The sequence below is a fragment of the Acomys russatus genome, chromosome 6 (assembly GCF_903995435.1).
Source record: "Acomys russatus chromosome 6, mAcoRus1.1, whole genome shotgun sequence".
In the NCBI taxonomy this organism is placed as follows: Eukaryota; Metazoa; Chordata; class Mammalia; order Rodentia; family Muridae; genus Acomys; species Acomys russatus.
In genome coordinates, this window is record NC_067142.1 from 23,396,350 (window position 1) to 23,416,792 (window position 20,443).

General features: G+C 37.3%; 1 protein-coding gene across 1 annotated transcript in view; it reads right to left on the reverse strand.

The window, feature by feature from the left end:
- Positions 1-20,443, reverse strand: part of Dpp10 (dipeptidyl peptidase like 10) — a 772,006-nt gene that overhangs the window by 595,735 nt on the left and 155,828 nt on the right. Inside the window, exon 3 of the mRNA XM_051147278.1 lies at positions 1,095-1,190. Coding sequence (XP_051003235.1) covers positions 1,095-1,190 — 96 coding nt within the window. The remainder of the gene's footprint in view (positions 1-1,094; positions 1,191-20,443) is intronic.

A 20,443-nucleotide genomic window follows, 5' to 3' on the forward strand; every position in this document is an offset into this window, starting at 1 on the left:
CAATTTGAATAATCATGTAGAAAAGGTGAAATGCTTTAGATAGCTGATCTGAAATTCATGAAAAATTACAAAGAGTAATACAAAAATATATTTTATAAAATACTTGCATTGTAACCTTTATATATTATACAAACACCAGGACACACAATCATAATCTGACCAATATTCACTGGCATACTCAGAAAAAACTGGCAGTAGGTGTCATTAAAAGTATTCATTCATTTATCTAAAACATTTATCCATGTTCTCAATTATTTCCAGGAATTATTCTGAGGTCAGATAACGAAGTTCGATTTGACCTTGGCCTCATGAGGATATTCTTTTAATATCTTCCAAAAAGTAAGGGTTAATTATTTAAACTTTATTATAAAGAACTTGAAAATAATCATGCACCAAACTAAGCAGAACCAATGTCTATGCACTTAGAATAGACATTCTGAGGCTATGTTAGCAAATGTGAGAAGAAATGGACCATAAATAAGATCATCTTTACCTGATCAAAAGACAAAACTTTTGATCTATTATACAAATGAACAAGTGCAAATGAATAAATTATTACAACTAAGGAAAGTAATTTTCAACAATTAACTGCATTCCACATGAAATGCTGAACATGGTCAGACAAGTTGAACACTTTAAAAAAGAAAGAAAAAGGAAAACTTACAACTACACTCATAAACAATTTATTTTCCTGGTTAGTTTAGCTAGTAACTCCTCTCATTTGCTTTCATTAATACAAACAAAAGCTCATTACCACATGTAGTGAGTTTTGTTTTATTTTTTTACTGTAATACCAAATATTGATTTAAGGAAGGTGAAGCAGTTTCATTTCTGGGGTAGAAAATAGGATAAAGAAAAGCAAATACACCACATTCAATTTAACATGTAGAAGACAACTGTAGCTATATTGATTCATTGTGGAGAAATTGTTCTCTCTAGGATGAGCCTAAGCTCTTGGCTGATCAAATAACATACTTGGGAATATAAAAGAATTACATTAGCACGTTCACTTCAAGCACGATTTTTTTTTTTTTTTTTAGTTTAGTTAAATAGAATTCAAAACTAACAAAATACCTGCAAAGTTGTACACCTACCATTTATCCACCGAGCTTCTGGATTATGAAGTCCAAATCCTTTTCCCAAAAGCTCCTCTAGTGATAATCTTGTTTCTGAAGAATTTGTTAGCTCATCTAAAAAGAAAAAAAAAAAAAAAGAAAGAAACAACAACAAAAAAAAGAAAGTCAAGAACTTTTATTCTGTTTATCTTACAAGAATGAGACAAAGTTTAAAATATCTTGCTTCAAAATATATGTTAAGTAGAAATCGATCTGAAGTGAGCATTTAAAGTAGATTTTGGCATTCAAAGATTGTTTCATGATCTTTTGTTTTTTGAAAAACAGTGGCCTTGAGCACTTGATCATTTTGCTTTCAATTTATAAGTGTTAAGATTGTAAGAGTATACTACTACATCTGACCTAAACTTTTAAAATTAACCATAGAGTTTTAACATAGAACTGTTTTAGTTTGACATATATTTAGTAGATCTATCCCAAGGTATACATTAATACACACTATACCAAACCAGCCAAGAACTATTGTTTGCACTGTTCAGCAAAATAGACAATTTCCTTTGTTTACTCATAAGCTATTCCTCACTTTTCACACCATTTAGTAGTGAACTTTGCCTTTTTGTAAAAAGCTAGCTATGAGAGAGGTGTGGTCCTTCACATCTTGAGAGAACTTTCTAATCCAAGGAAATTCAAATTAATAGAACGAATACAAAATTGTACCACACAATTGCTACTTAGCAAATGCTAAGCAAATCTGGGACTTGAATGCCAAAGTGTAAAAAGCTATGAAGAAAACAACTATCACACATTAACAACTGGAAGATGAGCAAGATTTTATTTTCTTATTACATTTTAAAACCTAGAAATGGAAGGCCATGGCATGAGTTACAAAGCTGTGTTTGCAATACCCCTTTATATTCAAGGGCATATAGAGAGCTATTTGTCACTTTCTTGGGAAAAAATAGCATTGTTTATTTGCTGAATGAATTCTTCTTGGTGACCTTTTAGTCATGTCTTCCCTATGACTGAAAACAAAATGTTAAAGATATGTACTAATCTCGTAAGTGAAGGCTTTTGTGGGACATGCCCCTTGGGCTAGTATGCAGATATAAGTGAGTATATACCATTTGATTCTTTCTGCTTCTGGGTTAACTCACTCATTATGATCATTTCTAGCTCAATCCATTTATCCACAAATTTCGGGAATTCCTTGTTTTTAATAGCTGAGAAGTATTCCATAGTGTATATGTACCACAGTTTCTTTATCCACTCTTCTACTGAGGGACACTTAGGCTGTTTCCATGTTCTGGCTATTATGAATAAGGCTGCTATGAAGATGGTTGAGCAAAGTTTCTTGTTGTGTGCTGGAGCATCTTCTGGGTATATTCCAAGGAGTGGAATAGCTGGGTCTTGAGGAAGCCCTATTCCCATTTTTCTGAGATAGCACCAGATAGATTTCCAAAGTGGTTGTACTAGTTTGCATTCCCACCAGCAATGAAGGAGTGTTCCTCTCTCCCCCACATCCTCGCCAGCATGTGGTGTCGCTTGAGTTTTTGATCTTAGCCATTCTGATGGGTGTAAGATGTAATCTCAGAGTTGTTTTGATTTGCATTTCCCTGATGACTCGATTTTATCTTTTAAAAGTTCAGCGCTTACTGTACCATGAGCTTGCTGTGGCTTCTCTGCAGTAGGTAACAAAGTTGCTCATTTCAAAATACAACCCAGTGAATCCATCAACAAAACAATGACTACCAAGATAACTTTTAAAAAATATGAGAATTATTTGATTTCTACTTTAGCACTACACATGGTAATATGCAGATATGGAAAAAAATGGTGGACAAAGACATATATCCTAATATTTACAGAGTAATTAGAAAGGTAAAAATTTGCACTACTTGGGGCTAGATAGAAAGCTCTGTGATCATAAGTTAAAGACTCTTATTGCTTTTCCAGAAGACCTAAGCTTGGCTCTCAGCACCCACATTGGAAACCCCAGGGTTTCCTATAACTCTAGTGTCAGATGATACAATGCCCTCTCCTGACCTCTGTGGACACATGTACACATCACACACACACACACACACACACACACACACACACACACACACATACCACTAAAGTTTCAGAATTCTAACAAAAAATATAAAATAACAAGTAAAAGGGAGATTAAGGATGTAGGTTGCAGAGGAATTTTCAGAGGAACATGGAGATTCTCTAGCACAAGATCTCAAGGAAAGCTTTAGAAACACACTGGTTGCCATTACCTACAAGAATTCAAGCCATTCAAACACTCCAGAATTCAAGTTGGAGGCTTCTAAAAAACCCAACATACTTTATTTATCCAATCACTGGTCAGTTGTACCGAGGGACTCTCATATGACAGGCAAGTGCTCGACCTCTGAGCAAGTTTTCCATACTTTGCTTACTGCACCTTTTAGGAAAATAATATATACACATGAGTATATACATATATACACACATTTGCAAAGGTGTACTTGACCTTGCAAGGAATTTATACCACACTAAATGGTCCTGTTATAGATCATCGCTCAAATATTCAAAATAAACAGTTGTAGTTCTCAGCCATGTTCTCTTCTTCTTTAAATGTAATGTTATTTCTATTTATGTATGAGTGTGCACATGTGTACAGGGGTCCACGGAGGCAAGAAGAGGACCTCTGATCAACTGGACGTGGAGTTACAAGGGATTGCTGAGAGTTGGTCCTCTGGAAGATCAGCAAGCACTAACTGCTGAGTCATCTCTCAAGCCCCATCAAACATGAATTCTTACACTGAATTACACATTACATCACACTGGACCTCTTTCAGGTAGTAATTTTTATCTATCTACACACACACACACACACACACACACACACAAACACATACACACATACACACACAAAGACACTGCTCCAGCATACAACAAGAAAATTTGCTCAACCATGTTCATAGCAGCCTTATTCATAATAGCCAGAACATGGAAACAGCCTAAGTGTCCATCAGTAGAAGAATGGATAAAGAAACTGTGGTACATATACACTATGGAATACTACTCAGCTATTAAAAACAAGGAATTCCAGAAATTTGTGGACAAATGGATTGAACTGGAAATGATCATAATGAGTGAGCTAACCCTGAAGCAGAGAGACTCAAATGGTATATACTCACTTATAACTGGACACTAGCCCAAGGGGCAGGTCCCATGAAAATCTGCACCTACCAGGAAAGTGGGATAGAGGTGAGAATATCCTATTGAGACTCTAGGTGAGAAAAATGTAGGGGATAGGGAAGTAGGTGGATCCAGAGGGTCCTAGAAACCTACAAGAGGAACATTATGATGGGTGGATCTGAGCCCAGGGTTTCTGCTTGATCAAAGGCACCAACCAAGGACAAAACGTGCAGTCATCATCAAACCCCTACCCAGATCTAACCAAGGGACAGAACATTCTCCACAGTTAAGTGGAGACTGGGGACTGACTTTCACAGGATCTCTGGTGCCCCATATTTGGCCATGTCCCTTTGTGCGGGAGGCCCAATGGCACTCGGAGGAAGGATAGCGACTACAAAGAAGAGACTTGATACCCTAGCACCATGTTCAGGGGGAGGAGGTCCCCCTCGGTCACAGTCATAGGGAAGGGGGATTGGGGTGAAAGTGGGAGGGAGGGAGGAATGGGAGGATGTAAGGGATGGGATAGAAAATGAGATGTAATATGAATTATTTTATTTTTCAATTAAAAAAAAAGACACATACAAACAGACAAACACATACACAAAGATACACACAGACACACCACAGCATCTGATCATCTTTTAGTGTTTTCAGTATTAATACTGGGAGCAACTTACTACTCTCACATTTTCTTACATTGGGGTTATTTCATTTTTATTTCTTTGTAGTTAGTTTACTTTCTTACCTCGAATTTAATGCTAATAGCTTGATATTATTGAGAACAAAATTTTCCAATGCAAGTGACTGTTGTAGATATTTTTAAAAAATTACATGTATATATTGAATTCTGGAAAATAATAGGAAATTATTAACAAAATTAATGATAGTTTAATCTTTTATTTTTCTGCAATTTGGTATTATATTTGAAGTTCTCATATTCTGTGTTTATTAAAGTTTTAAGAACCTGTTATTCAATGGAATTTTTATGTAATTGTAGGTTCATATGTACAAAGCTATTAAATATATATCCTACATACTCTTCCTGTGGAAAATATTTTAAGTAAGAGCACAGAAAGGTATTGATATCAGTTCCATGCCCCTTATTGATTTTGTTCTGTTTATTTGTATTCATTTCTGTTTGTATTTAGTTCTATAGAATTGATGACAACAACAATAACAGTGAAGATACAGAAGAGCATCATCACCAAGGGCTCATGGACCCTGTACCTTCCTCTTGTCAACTCTACTCACCCATTACCTGTGCCAACGATTTGTTCTCCATAGATGATTATAATAAATGTATTGAATCATTCCAAGAATGTCAAATTCACCAGCCTTCTCTTATGCCAGAAGGCTGAATTTTATATAGATACTTAAGGTCCTGTATGTATAAATATGAAATGGATCTGTCCATTGGAACAAAAGGAACCAATATGAGTGGGAAGGAAAATAAATAGGATCCTAAGTGTCATAAGGAAAATGTTTCAAAGTACATTAGGTATTTAGACAAAACTCAGTACCATGTACAAAGAATACATGGCAAGTTAAAGTAATAATTGTATGCTAAAACTATTGTTCTGTTAAAGTAACATTACAAAAAAATGACTCTTAACAAAATTCTGCTACACCCATAAATCAGTGCTTTGCTCAGCCATCATTAGTGAAGCTTCCTCTTGTAATTGATGGTAAGTAACACAGAGTGAAGCATTTTAGATTACTCAGTACTAAATGGGTCATATTCACCAATCAGCTCTCCTCAGTCTAAGGGAGCCAGGTGGAAGAAAAGGCACAATGATTTTATTTACAAGAGGTGATGGGTGACACATCAGAATTGATTCCCAAATGCATAGAGACTGAGATAGCATGCACTAAGCCTGCCCAGAGAGCATTCCACGGATGAGTTGGGGAAGTGGACATGGGTTTCCATCATTAATCCTCAAGCTATCTTCAGTTGACATCTTGCAAGGGAAAAATCCGTTTTCTCCAGTGGAGTCTCATTGGGCATACAAATCACCCCTAAGGGTAGTCCCTGTGCCTAACTATAGTTGGCCACCACAAAATAAACTCAATAGCATTTTTATAAATATTTTGTCTCATATTGCTTTTGTGGTCATTATTTTTTTTTCTTACTTATCTCTTGCATACCCTTCTTATGAAAAGAAATGCCTTACTAAACCACTTTCATTTCCTCATTTGTATGAAGTCAAGATTTATCTTTGTTTCTAACAATACACAGGCCTGTATGTATGTACACAAATACAAAACAAATATTTTAGAAAAGGAAATAGGAAACATATATAAACCCATATTGGAACCTAATTTCTTGTGAACGTATGTCACAATCAGATCTCAAAATGCTTACTATTTCATATATTTTAACAATTGGCTCAATGGTTTAGACCCAAAGTTAATTTACAGCAGAGAATCCAGGTACCTCAGCTACTCCAAGTAAACACTGCAAGGTGGCAAACAAACAAACTGATGTTAGATTGTATAATCACTCTGGCAGGCAAAACTCCTCCCCTAATAACTTCCATGAGGAGATTTTAATTGCCTCTAATATCAGAAAAAAATTGCTAAAATTGAAAATTTATTTCTCATTGGACTTACTTTAAGAAGTTTGTTTAAAAATACTACTCTTGATTTATTTACTATATTGGTATAAAGTATATGCTATGGCTAGAATACAAATATACCCTAAATGCTCATTTGTTGGAGAAGTGATAGGCAGGGACCATGTTTCAGAGGAGGGACTTTGGGGGAGTTATTGGGTCATGCGGACTCTGGCCTCACCTACAGATGCTCCTAGTACACGTTATAATATGATAGGTGACAAATCAGAGGTGAGGGAAACAGAGGTGGGACCTAGTTGAAATGTGTAGATCTTCAGTGAGTCCCTCTGGGACTACATCCCACCCCAGCTTCCCTTCCTACCGTCACATTCTCCTTTCCTCTTCTCCCTTTGCCCTCTCTTCTCTTGCCCTTTGTACTCTTTCCCATCTCTTCCCCTTTTCATCCTTCCCCCATCTCTTTCACTTTCCCCCTTCATTTAGTCTCCACCCCTCTCTCTGCCCCGTCCACCATTTCCAGCCCCCTTGCTCTGCCTGTCTCTCTTGTTCTTCCTCCCACACCTTCATTCCTATGCTTCCACCTGTCCTTCTACGCCCTTCCCTTACATTTATCTGTTCTATAGCAATGTACTATAGAATGAAAACTTTCCTTCTTGGAGGGAGTCTCAACAAGGGTCAGCAATTTCCACACTGGCTTGTCATATCCTTGAGAGTGAATCTTTAAGACTTCGGAAATAAACAACTCAAGTACATCAGGGAGTCTCTGAAAGCTAAAAGATTCTTAATGCTCTTTCCTCCCCTAGGTTAACTATGCACTAAAGACTGCTGGGAAAAGAGACCTCTAATCTATGAAGAGGCCTACATTTTGCTCATGGAACTCCAAGGATGCAGCAAGGATGCTGGGGTAGGCATTTGTAGATAACATGCCTTGTCACCTGTGTTCCTACAGGAAACCACTTACACGTCTAGAGCACTGGTATACTTACACATTTTCCACTTTAATTTGTTCTTAGTTCCCTATGTGGGATGATGAGTGCGCGCTTGCTCATGCCTATCTAGGAAAAGTCAACACCACTGCCATAAGGTGAACACCAACTGTGTGAACCACACACTCCTACCTAGCATATCTTATCTTTTTTTTGTTTTATTTTATTAATTTATTCATACTATCTCAATTGTTAGCCCATCCCTTGTATCCTCCCATTCCTCCCTCCCTCCCACTTCCTCCCTACTCCCCTCCCCTATGTCTGTGACTGAGGGGGGACTTCCTCCCCCTGTATATGCTCATAGGGTATCGAGTCTCTTCTTGGTGACCTGTTATCCTTCCTCTGAATGCCACCAGGCCTCCCCATCAAGGGGACGTGGTCAGAAATGGGGCACCAGATTTTGTATGAAAGTCAGACCCCACTCTCCATTCAACAGTGGAGAATGTCCTGTCCATCAGCTAGGTCTGGGTAGGGGTTCGAAGTTTACAGCCTATATTTTCCTTGGCTGGTGCCATAGTTTGAGCAGGACCCCAGGACCCAGATCCGTCCATCATAATGTTCTTCTTGTAGGTTTCCAGGACCCCTTGGATCCTTTTATTTCCCCATTTTTCCATGCTTCTCTCACCTAAAGTCTCAATAGGATGTCCTCTCCTCTGACCCATTTTCCTAGTATGTAAAGTTTTCCATGGGACATACCCCTTGGACTAGTGTCTCGATATAAGTGCGTATATACCAAAAAACCCAATTGAGAAATGGGGCTCAGAACTAAACAGAGAAATCTTAACAGAGGAATATCAAATGGCTGAGAAACACTTAAAGAAATGCAAATCATCAGAGAAATGCAAATCAAAATGACACTAAGATTCCATCTTACACCCATCAGAATGGCTAAGATAAAAAACTCAAGTGATACCCCATGCTGGCGAGGATGTCCAGAGAGGAAAACCCCTTCATTGCTGGTGGGAATGCAAACTAGTACAGCCACTTTGGAAATCTATTTGGCACTTTCTCAGAAAAATGGCCCTTGCACAAAACTCAAATCCAAGTGGATTAAAGACCTCAACATAAAACCAGAGACACTAAGCCACTTAGAGGAAAAAGTGGAAAAGAGCCTGGAACATATTGGCACAGGAGACAACTTCCTGAACAGAACACCAACGACCCAGGCCTTAATGTCAACCATTAATAAATGGGACCTCATGAGGCTGAGAAGCTTCTGTAAGGCAGGAGACACTGTCAAGAGAACAAAGCGACAGCCTACAGACTGGGAAAAAATCTTCACCAACCCTACATCTGACAAAGGTCTAATATCCAAAATATATAAAGAACTCAAGAAATTAAACACCACCAAACTGAATAACCCAATTGAGAAATGGGGCTTGGAACTAAACAGAGAATTCTCAACAGAGGAGTATCAAATGGCTGCGAAACACTTAAAGAAATGCTCAACCTCCTTAGTCATCAGAGAAATGCAAATCAAAACAACTCTGAGATTCCATCTTACACCCATCAGAATGGCTAAGATCAAAAACTCAAGTGACACCACATGCTGGCGAGGATGTGGGGAGAGAGGAACACTCCTTCATTGCTGGTGGGAATGCAAACTAGTACAGCCACTTTGGAAATCTATCTGGTGCTATCTCAGAAAAATGGGAATAGGGCTTCCTCAAGACCCAGCTATTCCACTCCTTGGAATATACCCAGAAGATGCTCCAGCACACAACAAGAAACTTTGCTCAACCATGTTCATAGCAGCCTTATTCATAATAGCCAGAACATGGAAACAGCCTAAGTGTCCCTCAGTAGAAGAGTGGATAAAGAAACTGTGGTACATATACACTATGGAATACTACTCAGCTATTAAAAACAAGGAATTCCCGAAATTTGTGGATAAATGGATTGAGCTAGAAATGATCATAATGAGTGAGTTAACCCAGAAGCAGAAAGAATCAAATGGTATATACTCACTTATATCTGCATACTAGCCCAAGGGACATGTCCCACAAAAGCCTTCACTTACCAGGAAACTGGGACAGAGGGGAGGGCATCCTATTGGGACTCTAAATGAGAGACGCATGGGAGAATAGCAAAATAAAAGGATACAGAGGGTCCTAGAAATCTACAAGTAGAACATTATGATAGGCAAATTTGGGCCCAGGGGTCCCGCTCAAACTAAGGCACCAGCCAAGGACAATACAGGAGGTAAACTTTAAACCCCTTCCCAGATCTAGCCAATGGTCAGAATATTCTCCACAGTTGAGTGGAGAGTGTGATATGACTTTCTCACGTACTCTGGTGCTTTACATTTGACCATGTCCCCTGGAGGGGGAGACCTGGTGGCACTCAGAGGAAGGACAGCTGGTAGCCAAGAAGAGACTTGATACCCTATGAGAATATACAGGGGGAGGTAATCCCCCTCAGGAGCAGTCATAGGGGAGGGGGATAATGGGAAAATGGGGGGGGGGAATGGGAGGATACAAGGGATGGGATAAACATTGAGATGTAACAAGAATAAATTAATTTAAAAAAATTTTTAAAAAATAATAAAAAATAAATAAATAAATAAATAAATAAATAAATAAATAAATAAAAGAAAAATGGCAATAGGGCTTCCGCAAGACCCAGCTATCCCACTCCTTGGAATATACCCAGAAAATGCTCCACCACACAACAGGGACATATGCTCAACCATGTTCATAGCTGCTTTATACATAATAGCCAAATCATGGAAACAGCCTAAGTGTCCCTCAGTAGAAGAATGGATAAAGAAACTGTGGTACATTTACACTGTGGAATACTACTCAGCTATTAAAAACAAGGAATTCCCGAAATGTGTGGACAAATGGACTGATCTAGAAATGATCATAATGAGTGAGTTCACCCAGAAGCACAGCTTATCTTATATCACTCCAGAAACAGGACTTCCATGGGTCCTCATTGCTTGCCCTCTAAACCTGTGAGGAATATAAATATTCCTTTTTTTGAATTAAGTTTTTCCAAATATTTTGACCCAATAATTGGATCATGAGGACTCAAACTCAATCATTGACTCATCTAGTGCTGGTGATATCTGCATGATCAGGACAATTAAAACTTAATAAGCAGGGCATAGTTGAAAAGAGTAGGGCATCATGGGCTCCTTTTGGGACTATATTATATGCCCAGTCTCCTCTTCCCTCTCACTTTCCTCCACCGTTGTCGCCCTCTCCCTCCATTTTTCCTCTTTCTCCATACCCCCTCATTCCTCCACACTGCCAACTCTCTGTCTTGTATCGTTATGTTCTTCCCTTCTGGCCACTTGTTGTAGAGCAATATCCTAAAAATGGAAGGTGTCTTAGGGTTTTATTGCTGTGAAGAGATACCATCACTATGGCAACCCTTATAAAAGAAAACATTTTATCAGGACCAGCTTACAGTTTCAGAGGTTTAGTCTGTTATCATGGCAGGAAGCATGGCATCAGGCAGGCTGACATGTTGGCGGAAAAGGAGGGCAGAGTGTTCAACATTTGGATCCACATGCAACAGAGGGAGACTGTGTGCCAAACTGCACCTATCTAGAGCGTAGGATACCCCAAAGCCTACCCCCACAGTGACACATCCTCCAACAAGGCCACACCTACAGCAACAAGCCAGCATCTCCTAATACTGCCACTCGTTAAGGGCTAGCATTCAAACACATGAGTCTATGGGGGCCATACCTATTTAAGCTACCACCGAAGGTTTTTTATACCCGTGGGAAGCTCCTTAAGACCCAGGAGGTTCTAAACTAATTATATAGCCTACTTATGTGCATGCATACTGGTGTTTGCACACACAAGTATGCTAGTAAAGTTATTAATATTGCAAGATTATGCTGTGGTTATAAACACGACAAAACTCCAGAGAAGAAATAATAATAATAATAATAATAATAATAATAATAATAATAATAATAATAATAAATATCAACAACACTATTTTCAGAGCTATAAGAAAAATTGATGGCTTTCATATAGCTACAGATATAGAAGAAGCTAAATTGTTTTTGCTTTTTCAATGGGAATTCAGTATTAGAACAAAAAATTGAAAAATTCACTCCATGTTCTTTCCTGGGCTTTATAGTCTGTCATTTAAGATCATAGACTGCTATTGGTATTTCTGTTCTTCCTTCCCCCCAAAGAATCCAATTTTGCTCTTAAATGGCCTTTTAAAATGAGTTGGCTGCATAATCTTAGAAGACAAAAGTTACCTTCTTCACTATAGAACAGACACAAAAACCAATTGATAGACGTTCAGTTCTACGGTTCTCTTCGCTGAAAATTATTGTGTTACTTTTAATCTCTCTTATTCTTGATATCAGAGCTTCAGAAATATGTCTTCTAATTTAAAAGCCCATTTGAAATAATTTCCTGTTAAGAGATGAATAAAAGAAAAAAAAAATCTAATCCTGGCCCTGCAAGTGATGCCCCTCCCCAGGGAAGAGTCAGTCTGCTTCATGTGCGTGGGATTGTCCCTCCAGCCATCTCCCAGTCAACAGGCAACTCCACTGCCTTCTCCGCTAGTTTATATATTTATGATTTCTTTTTCTCAATAATATTTTTACATATACATTTATATTATTACACATATATGAAATAAACTATGTACAGAAAGAAGAACCACGATATAATCAGGAGCTATATCAATGTCACTTTCATAGTGTTTTGGGTATTTGTATCTAGTAACCTTGAAGAAAACATTTACTATCTTGAGGAGTCTAAAATTCTGGATGTAAATCAATATCTATCATATCTCATCTCTACAAACTTAAAACATCTATCTAGAACTAACATCTTTACTCCTAAGCAACTAAGCTTAATTGTAAAGCTAAACTATTTGGTCTTCAACCCCATCAGAGTCTTGAGAAGAAATAAAATTAATATCCTGAGTAAACAGGAAGTGCGGCTAGCAGCTTCCAAATTGAAAAGAAATGACAGAGACAGTTTGCTGCCTGAACAGTCATCCAAAATTCTCTGTGTTGGAGCATCATCTTCAGCCTTCTAAGACCTTAACTGTGATCCCGAGGTCATTTGTGATTGCTTTATGACTATATTCATTACCTGTGGTTAGTATTAATACAGGACACTCCCACAAAGTGCTTTCTTTTCAGAAAAACTTTTTGTAATTACACTTTAACGAAGGGTGTCATGTCACTCATTTGGAAGGCATAGGACTTGAGACTTGTCTGGTGGCAAGAAAAAGTTAGCACCTTCACTTCCTGAGCCAAACCTGTGTGTTCTTACATGACATAAAAAGCTCTCTGCTCCCACTCTCACCATAAAACTGGCTAAAAGGCAGAGCACACACCATAGGAGTTTAATTGATAGTCCAGATTTTTAAAAACACTTGGTGTTTTTAATATCCTCTAACTGGCCAATAAAATTTAACTGATACTGTGTATGATAGCTAAAGTATTAATTTTCACCTTTCTGTTTTTATTACACTGTCTTCTTTTCCTACTGAATAAAACACTACATTGCAGACTAACTGCTGTCAAAAGTTACAGAACTGGAAGTAATTTTGGGTCACAAATTGTTTTCTTAATTTTTTATTATATTTTAACTTACTTTTCATGTGTATGAATCAATATAGGCATGGATGAGTTTTGCATTCTGTAGTGCACGGCTGGAGGCCAAAGGACAATGCCTCATTTCTCCTATTTAACCTTCATCATGTCAGTCCTGGGACTAGAACTCTGGCCATCAGCTTTAGCAGAAGCATCTGTTTTACCTACTAAGCCATCTTGCCAGTGCCATGAATTGTCCTTAATGTTATGTAATTTACTAGAAGATGAGCAGGAACAGCAAGGTAGGTCGGCAGGCAACGGGCATTGCTGTAATGCATGCAAAGGTGAGAAGGAGCAAACTGACTTCACAGAGTTGTTTTTGACCTCTACATATGCAGCCAGATAGGCCGACCACCCCCATACATACATAACACATGCAAATAAATAAATAACAACCCAATTTAAAAATGGGACCTGGAACTAAACCGATTAGTCTCAAAAAATAAAACACATGCAGCTAAGAATTTGTTTTTAATGTTCCATATCCTTAGCCAAAAGGACAATGAAAACGAAAACATTCTGTAATTTCATCTCACTCTTATCAGAATGGCTAAGTTAAAACAACAACAATACAAAACTAAATAAAAACAAACAAAATAAAAAACGCTACACAATGACAACAAATGTTAGTGTGGATTTTCACTGCTGGTAGAAATATAAACTGCTACACACCTTATGGCAATCACTGTGGAGTTTCCACAAGATGCTGGAAATTGGTTTTACCACAGGATCCAGAAATAGCACTCTTGGGCAAACACTCAATGGACTCTACACCCTCTACATATTTGCCCACTCATGCGTGTTCATTGCTTCTCTATTTACAACAAACAGGAAGTAGAAGCAGTCTAAACATTCATGAGCTAATGATTGGATAAGGAAAGTGTGGTGCATATATACTATGGATTGTTACTAAGCTATCAAAAAATCAAATTATGAAATTCACAGGGAAATGATTAGAGTTGATAAAGAGGCCCAGAAAGATAGATGGCACATGCTCTGCCTCATTTCTGGATGTTAGCTTTGAATCCTCAGATTTGTATGCTCTGTTTGTAATACCCATTGGAATTAGGAAATTAGTTACTGTCAATGATAGTTTGTCTTTCAAGGAAGAGAGATAGAGTGCAATGGCCTGGATTAAAGAGAAATAGTGGAACAAGAAGAGTTTCAAGGGAGTTAGAGGGCAGAGTAGAGGAGGGAAAATGTAGAAAAATGATTAATAAAAAAACATTCTTTTAAAGTCAGAAGAAATCCAAATTGCTAAAATACTTAAATATAGACATATAAAAATACTTTAAGTGCAGTTACTTTATAACAGGATAATAATGTTGCAACTAGACACAGAAAAAGGACCAGTGCCAAGAATGGGTTACTGCTGTTGGACTTGTTGGCCGCTGAGGCCTATAGACCATCAAATATCACTGCATATCACCAGTAGTCTTGACTACGAACTGGAACTTGTTAGAAATACCTTATTGCTCTTCCATAGTGTCTCAAAGCCTTAGATGTAAGGTAATATTGTTGATGTATCAATTGGTAACCTGTATCCCCAAATCAGCTCTTTGCATTTTGCCTAGTTCTGGATTTAAGAAAACCACAAAACTTCCTTGATAAAGGGCATGAGCTATTTTTATCTATGACTATAAGGCTAGTTGGAACTTACAGGAAAGTGTAATAGTGGCTTCTCGCTAGGGTACATGACTTTACCAGCCACTGGTAGTTTGCTACGCTGACAGTATTAGGCATAAAGTTCCTACTATTGGACTGGCCTTAAAGCCAGTTAGATTGTTTTTGGGTCTTGGATACCCTCAAGTTACAAATGTCATTTTTGCCTCCTTCAGCACAACTAGGTATGACATTCTTGATTCTTTCTTGACATCTTGCATAGAACCATCCAGTTCTCAAAGGGAAAAGCTTTCAGATCAGTTCCTGTGTCAAAAATTAGCAAGCATACGAAGAGTGCATGCTGATAAAATGTAAGAAAAAGTTCACAGGTACATGTAAGTATAAGTTTAGAATGAGAACTCACCTCATTGTCAGTCATTATTATAAAATATATATGAAATAGTATGGACAACTTTAATTTTTCTATTCCAGAAATGTATAAAGTTATTTTATTTTTTATATTGAGTAAGCATATTTATTTTGTATATTTTTGTAGCCAAAACATGCCTGGGTATTGTCTCAGACTGACTACCACACTCCATTGGGCAAGCACATTAAAGATAACTTTAAGGGCACCAATATGTGTCAATGTCACTTTAAAGAATGAAACATTGCCACGTTCCCCTTGACCTAACGTGATAGAGCGAGAGCCCAAGTATGAATTCTCCATTTCTCTCGCTGTGCTTCCAGTCTATGGTTTTAACCTATCTGCATTCATTCTCTCTTGTATTTTGGATCTGTCCCTGTTGCCTGTGTCTCTTTAGCAGAGGGCTTCACTCTGTATTTACAGAACAGCACAAATGTGAAAGGAATCAGGCATTTTATAGAAATCGTTAACAGAATTTTAAGTTAAGTTACGGACTCTGTCTGACCTAGAGAACAAACATTCCTGCAAATATACCATAATTAAACTCTATCCTCATGTTGATTTCAATATTTATAGCAGATGTTTGTTGTATGGAGTTTATTTCAGCCCATTGGCTATCTTTAGGAAATGAACACACATTCATACACACTTATTGCTCTGAGTCAGGGACACGGAAGACTACATAATTTAAAATTAAAGCTATGCAATAGTGTAGATAGTAAAAGTTGATGACAGGAGAATTTCAAATCAAGTGATGTCAGTTTTTCTATAGTCTTTCTAAATGTAGGTCATACAAACAAGCTGACTATATATCAGAATATCAGATCAAGTCTTAAGTGTCCTCAACATATATTGTTGACTTCTCTAGAGGTCCAGTAAAATTTCTAGTCTCTTATAATTTAAGATATTTTCATAAAATTGTATCATCACACCACCAAAACAGTGTCTAATTGCTCTTAATAATTAATGAAGAAAATGAGGTAAAAAGAAAAATTAACCCTGGATCTGTCAGTTTAAAAGGCTCAAGTTATGAACCACACAACCCTTAACCCTATAGAGCAGATCTGTTTGTAAAGGAAACTTCAGGCTACTGGACAAGGCCATGTTCAATTCTAAATCATCAACTTAGGTAAAAGCCAAAAAGCTAAAAAGCCAAAAAAAGAAAAAACAAAAAATGAAAAGAAAGAAGGAAAGAACAAAGAAGAGAGAGAGAGAGAGAGAGAGAGAGAGAGAGAGAGAGAGAGAGATTTCTGCAAACCTACTAAAGCCCTGTCTGTGTATAAGCACTGGAAATTCTACTTATTCCCTCTGATAGATTAGGAATTTACTTCCATAATGTTACTTTTTCTTTTTAAAAACTATTTCTATTTAACATTTTTTCTGTTTGCGACAATAGCTTTATTTTTATAAAGGAAAATGAGGTCAGTAAATCATTCACCAATATTGTACTTGTAAGCCCTTTACCTTTGATATTTTATATACTATAACATAGAATCATCTACCCAAACTGATTTTTTTAAATCATGACATATTTGAATGCGTGCTCTTGACTTTGAAATCCATTTACAAGTAAAAACTTGGTACAGAAACCTTGTATTCTTTTTTGATTTATTGTTAGATTGGGTGTGATTTCTCTGTGTAGCCTTGGCTGTCCTGGACTCCCTTTGTAGACCCTGTTGGCCTTGAACTCACAGAGATCCACGAGCTTCTGCCTCCCTCCCTGAGTGCTGGGATTACAGGCATGCACCAGTGCACCAGGCTATGAGATGATGTCCTTCTCTGATTCAGCACACATTCACACCCACACATATGTGCATATACTAAACACACAAAAGTATGTGCAGCTTACATACAAAGAGTTCTTGCAATAGAAAATAATAAAAATCATGCTAGCTAAACTGTCATTTTCCAGAGCAAAGATAAAATGTAGGAGACTACTTTTTATTTTTAAATTTTATGCCCTGCCATTGATTTCTGTTCTCATTTCCAGCCCCTTTCCCTCCACTTCCACTCTCCCCAAGCCTAATGCCAACCTCTGCTCCCCTCCCCACCCCCTCTTCCACCTGTTTCCTTCCTCTGTCTGCTTCAGATATCTATTTATTCTATTTCTCTTCAGAGTGAGATTCAAGAATCCTTCCTTGTGCTCTCCTTGTTACTTAGCTTCTTTGGGTCTGTGGTTTGTAGCACGATTATTCTGTTGGTGAGAATGTAAACTGGCAAAGCCACTATGGCAATTACTATGAGGTTCCTTAAAACACCAAAAATATAGAACTATTATAGATCCCAGCTATACCACTCCCGGGTATGTACCTGAGAAACTCTATATCAACATACTATAGAGAACTTCATTTCCATGTTTATCAGTGCACCCTTTGTAATTGAAAAGAAATGGAACTAGTCCAGAAATGGATGCACATATAATGAAAATATAGAATTTTATACTCACAATGGAATTTTATGTGGCTGTAATATATACGTAAAAAGAACGAAGTCTTGATATTTTCAGCAAAGCAGATGGAATGGGAGATTATGATAAGAGAAACAAGAAGTGTGTGTGTGTGTTTGTGTGTGTGTGTGTGTGTGTGTGTGTGTGTGTGTGTGTGTGTGTGTGTATCGGATATGAAAGTAGAAAGGGGACCATAATGGGGAAAGAAGGACTTCTAAGGTAGGGGAACAGATCTATCATTTGTCCATTGATGTATCATCTATAATTATTATCCATCACCTAATGATCATCCCTTACTATTCACCATTCATTACTATCAGCTATTCATGTATTTTACAATCTACATCCCACCCGATTTATTATCTATTATCTACCAATCATCTATCTACATGTCTATCATTGTCATCTTTTATCTACTATCATCTATCTATCTATTTATCTATCTATCTATCTATCCATCTATGTATCATCTATCTATCTAATCTATCTATTTATATATCTATCATCTATCTATCTATCTATCTATCTATCTATCTATCTATCTAACCATATATCATCTATCTATTCTTCCCTGTTATCTGTTTAATCCTATAAAGTTCTTTTTATATGTAATGAAATAATTCTGCAATATGGACTGATGATTTACAGCGTACAGTGAAGGAATTCATTATTTATTATCACCTCTATTCCTATGCAGGAGAGCAGTTGTTTATCATATTATTTCCTTCTATAAACAAAATAAAAAGTATATCAAAACATTTTAAATGAAAGAAATAGCTGAATGTGGTTGTCCTCCTTAGGAAACTTCTCAGGTACAAGGCTACCTTGAACCCTTATATTTTAGAAGCAAGGCTATCACATTTCTAGTTATAAAATAAAAATATTTTAGAGAAAAAGACTGAAAGTATGGAAAATATATGAAGTCATACAATAGTGATATAAAATTTTATATAATGTGAGTTGCCAGAGAAAATATGTGCGCATATTTAATCCAGGGCATTTAACCTTTCAGTTAAATTATGGTAGGCAAAATAATTTTTTTTTAATTTATGGTTTGCAACGTCTCAATTTTGTTTCTTTCCATGTCACACTGAATTTTCCTACATGTTTCCTTTTAGACAAAAGTTTTACTCATTAAAGGAGGATGCAGAATAAAGCAGAATTTGTGTCTATACTTATTTTGTGGAATTTAGTGGCCCCTGTAGCAGAATGAATCACAACTTGTTTTACAAGGCCTGAGACACATGGTTCAGCCCCAAAGCCCGGGATGTTGCTTCAGCTTTTTTGTATTTGCCTTGTGTGAAACTGAACCACTAAGTCAACGTGTATATTGGTTGCTTTTTATTTTTGCTGTGACAAAATATCTGTCACAAGTAACTCATGGGAGGCAGAATTTATTTGGGTTTGCATTTTGAAGGTGCACCCCCTGTCTCCCTGCATGGGAAGCCACGGTACCAGGGCACAGGCAGGCTGCACAAGATTAATGCTAGTGCTCAACACACTTTCTTCATTTTCTTTAGTCTTGCCCCAAGCACACGTCAAGCTGTTGCCCACATGATGGGTGAGTTTACCACCTCAGTTAATTTGACCTAAGTACTTTCTCAAAGAGGTATCTGGATAAGCACCTGCTGTGATCCTCCACTCTGTCAGGGCTGGTGAGATGGATCCATGTGGTCAGAAGTTTCTGCGTAACCTGACAATCTGAGTTCGATCCTCACGAAATCATGTAAAGGTAATAGGAGAGAACGGATTCCACAAGGTGTCCCCTCCACGGTCACACTCATGCTGTGACATGTGTACCCAGATGTGTACCACATGCAAACAGAATAATAACAAATTCAATCACAAAATAAAGATCCTTTTGGTTAAATACTAGCTATCATAATTTTATAACACTCAAGCAAGTACTTCAGAATATCGATAAATAGTCAACGTCATGTTAGTGGTGGACAGCACATGTCAAACATGTAGTACAGCATCTGGTGTATGGCAGCTGTAATAAATGATATGTGTTAATACCGAATTTCTTCTGCGAAATTTCACTCTGTTGCTTTGTGGACAATGTAAAAAAAAACAGAAAAATAAAATAATAGAACAAATATAAAATTGTAACTATTCTTACTCTATTTATGCTGATTAAGCACCAGAAATATGTCTATCTAACAAGCAACAATAGGGCCTGGAGAAATGGCTCAGCAGTTCAGAGGACATATTGCTCTTGTGGAAGATTGAGTTCAGTTCCTTGTACCCATATTGGGTGGCTCAAAATTACCTATAACTCCAGCTTCTGGAGATCCAATGTCTCTACTGACTTCTGTGGGCAACTGTGTACATAGACACACACACACACACACATCAAAAATATAGATAAGCTTTAACAATAACAGTTAGTTTACTAGAGGAAACTGCTAGGCTGTCACTGTTTTCTCTCTGGCAGACTAATGATATTGAGCAATGTGACATTCTGGTGTGTTCATCTGTGCTGTTCCCAGAAAAGCAAACAGGCAAAGACATTCCATGATTCCTATCAACTTAACATAATCTCCTTTCCCAATTCAACAAAACAAAACAAACAAATTGCATC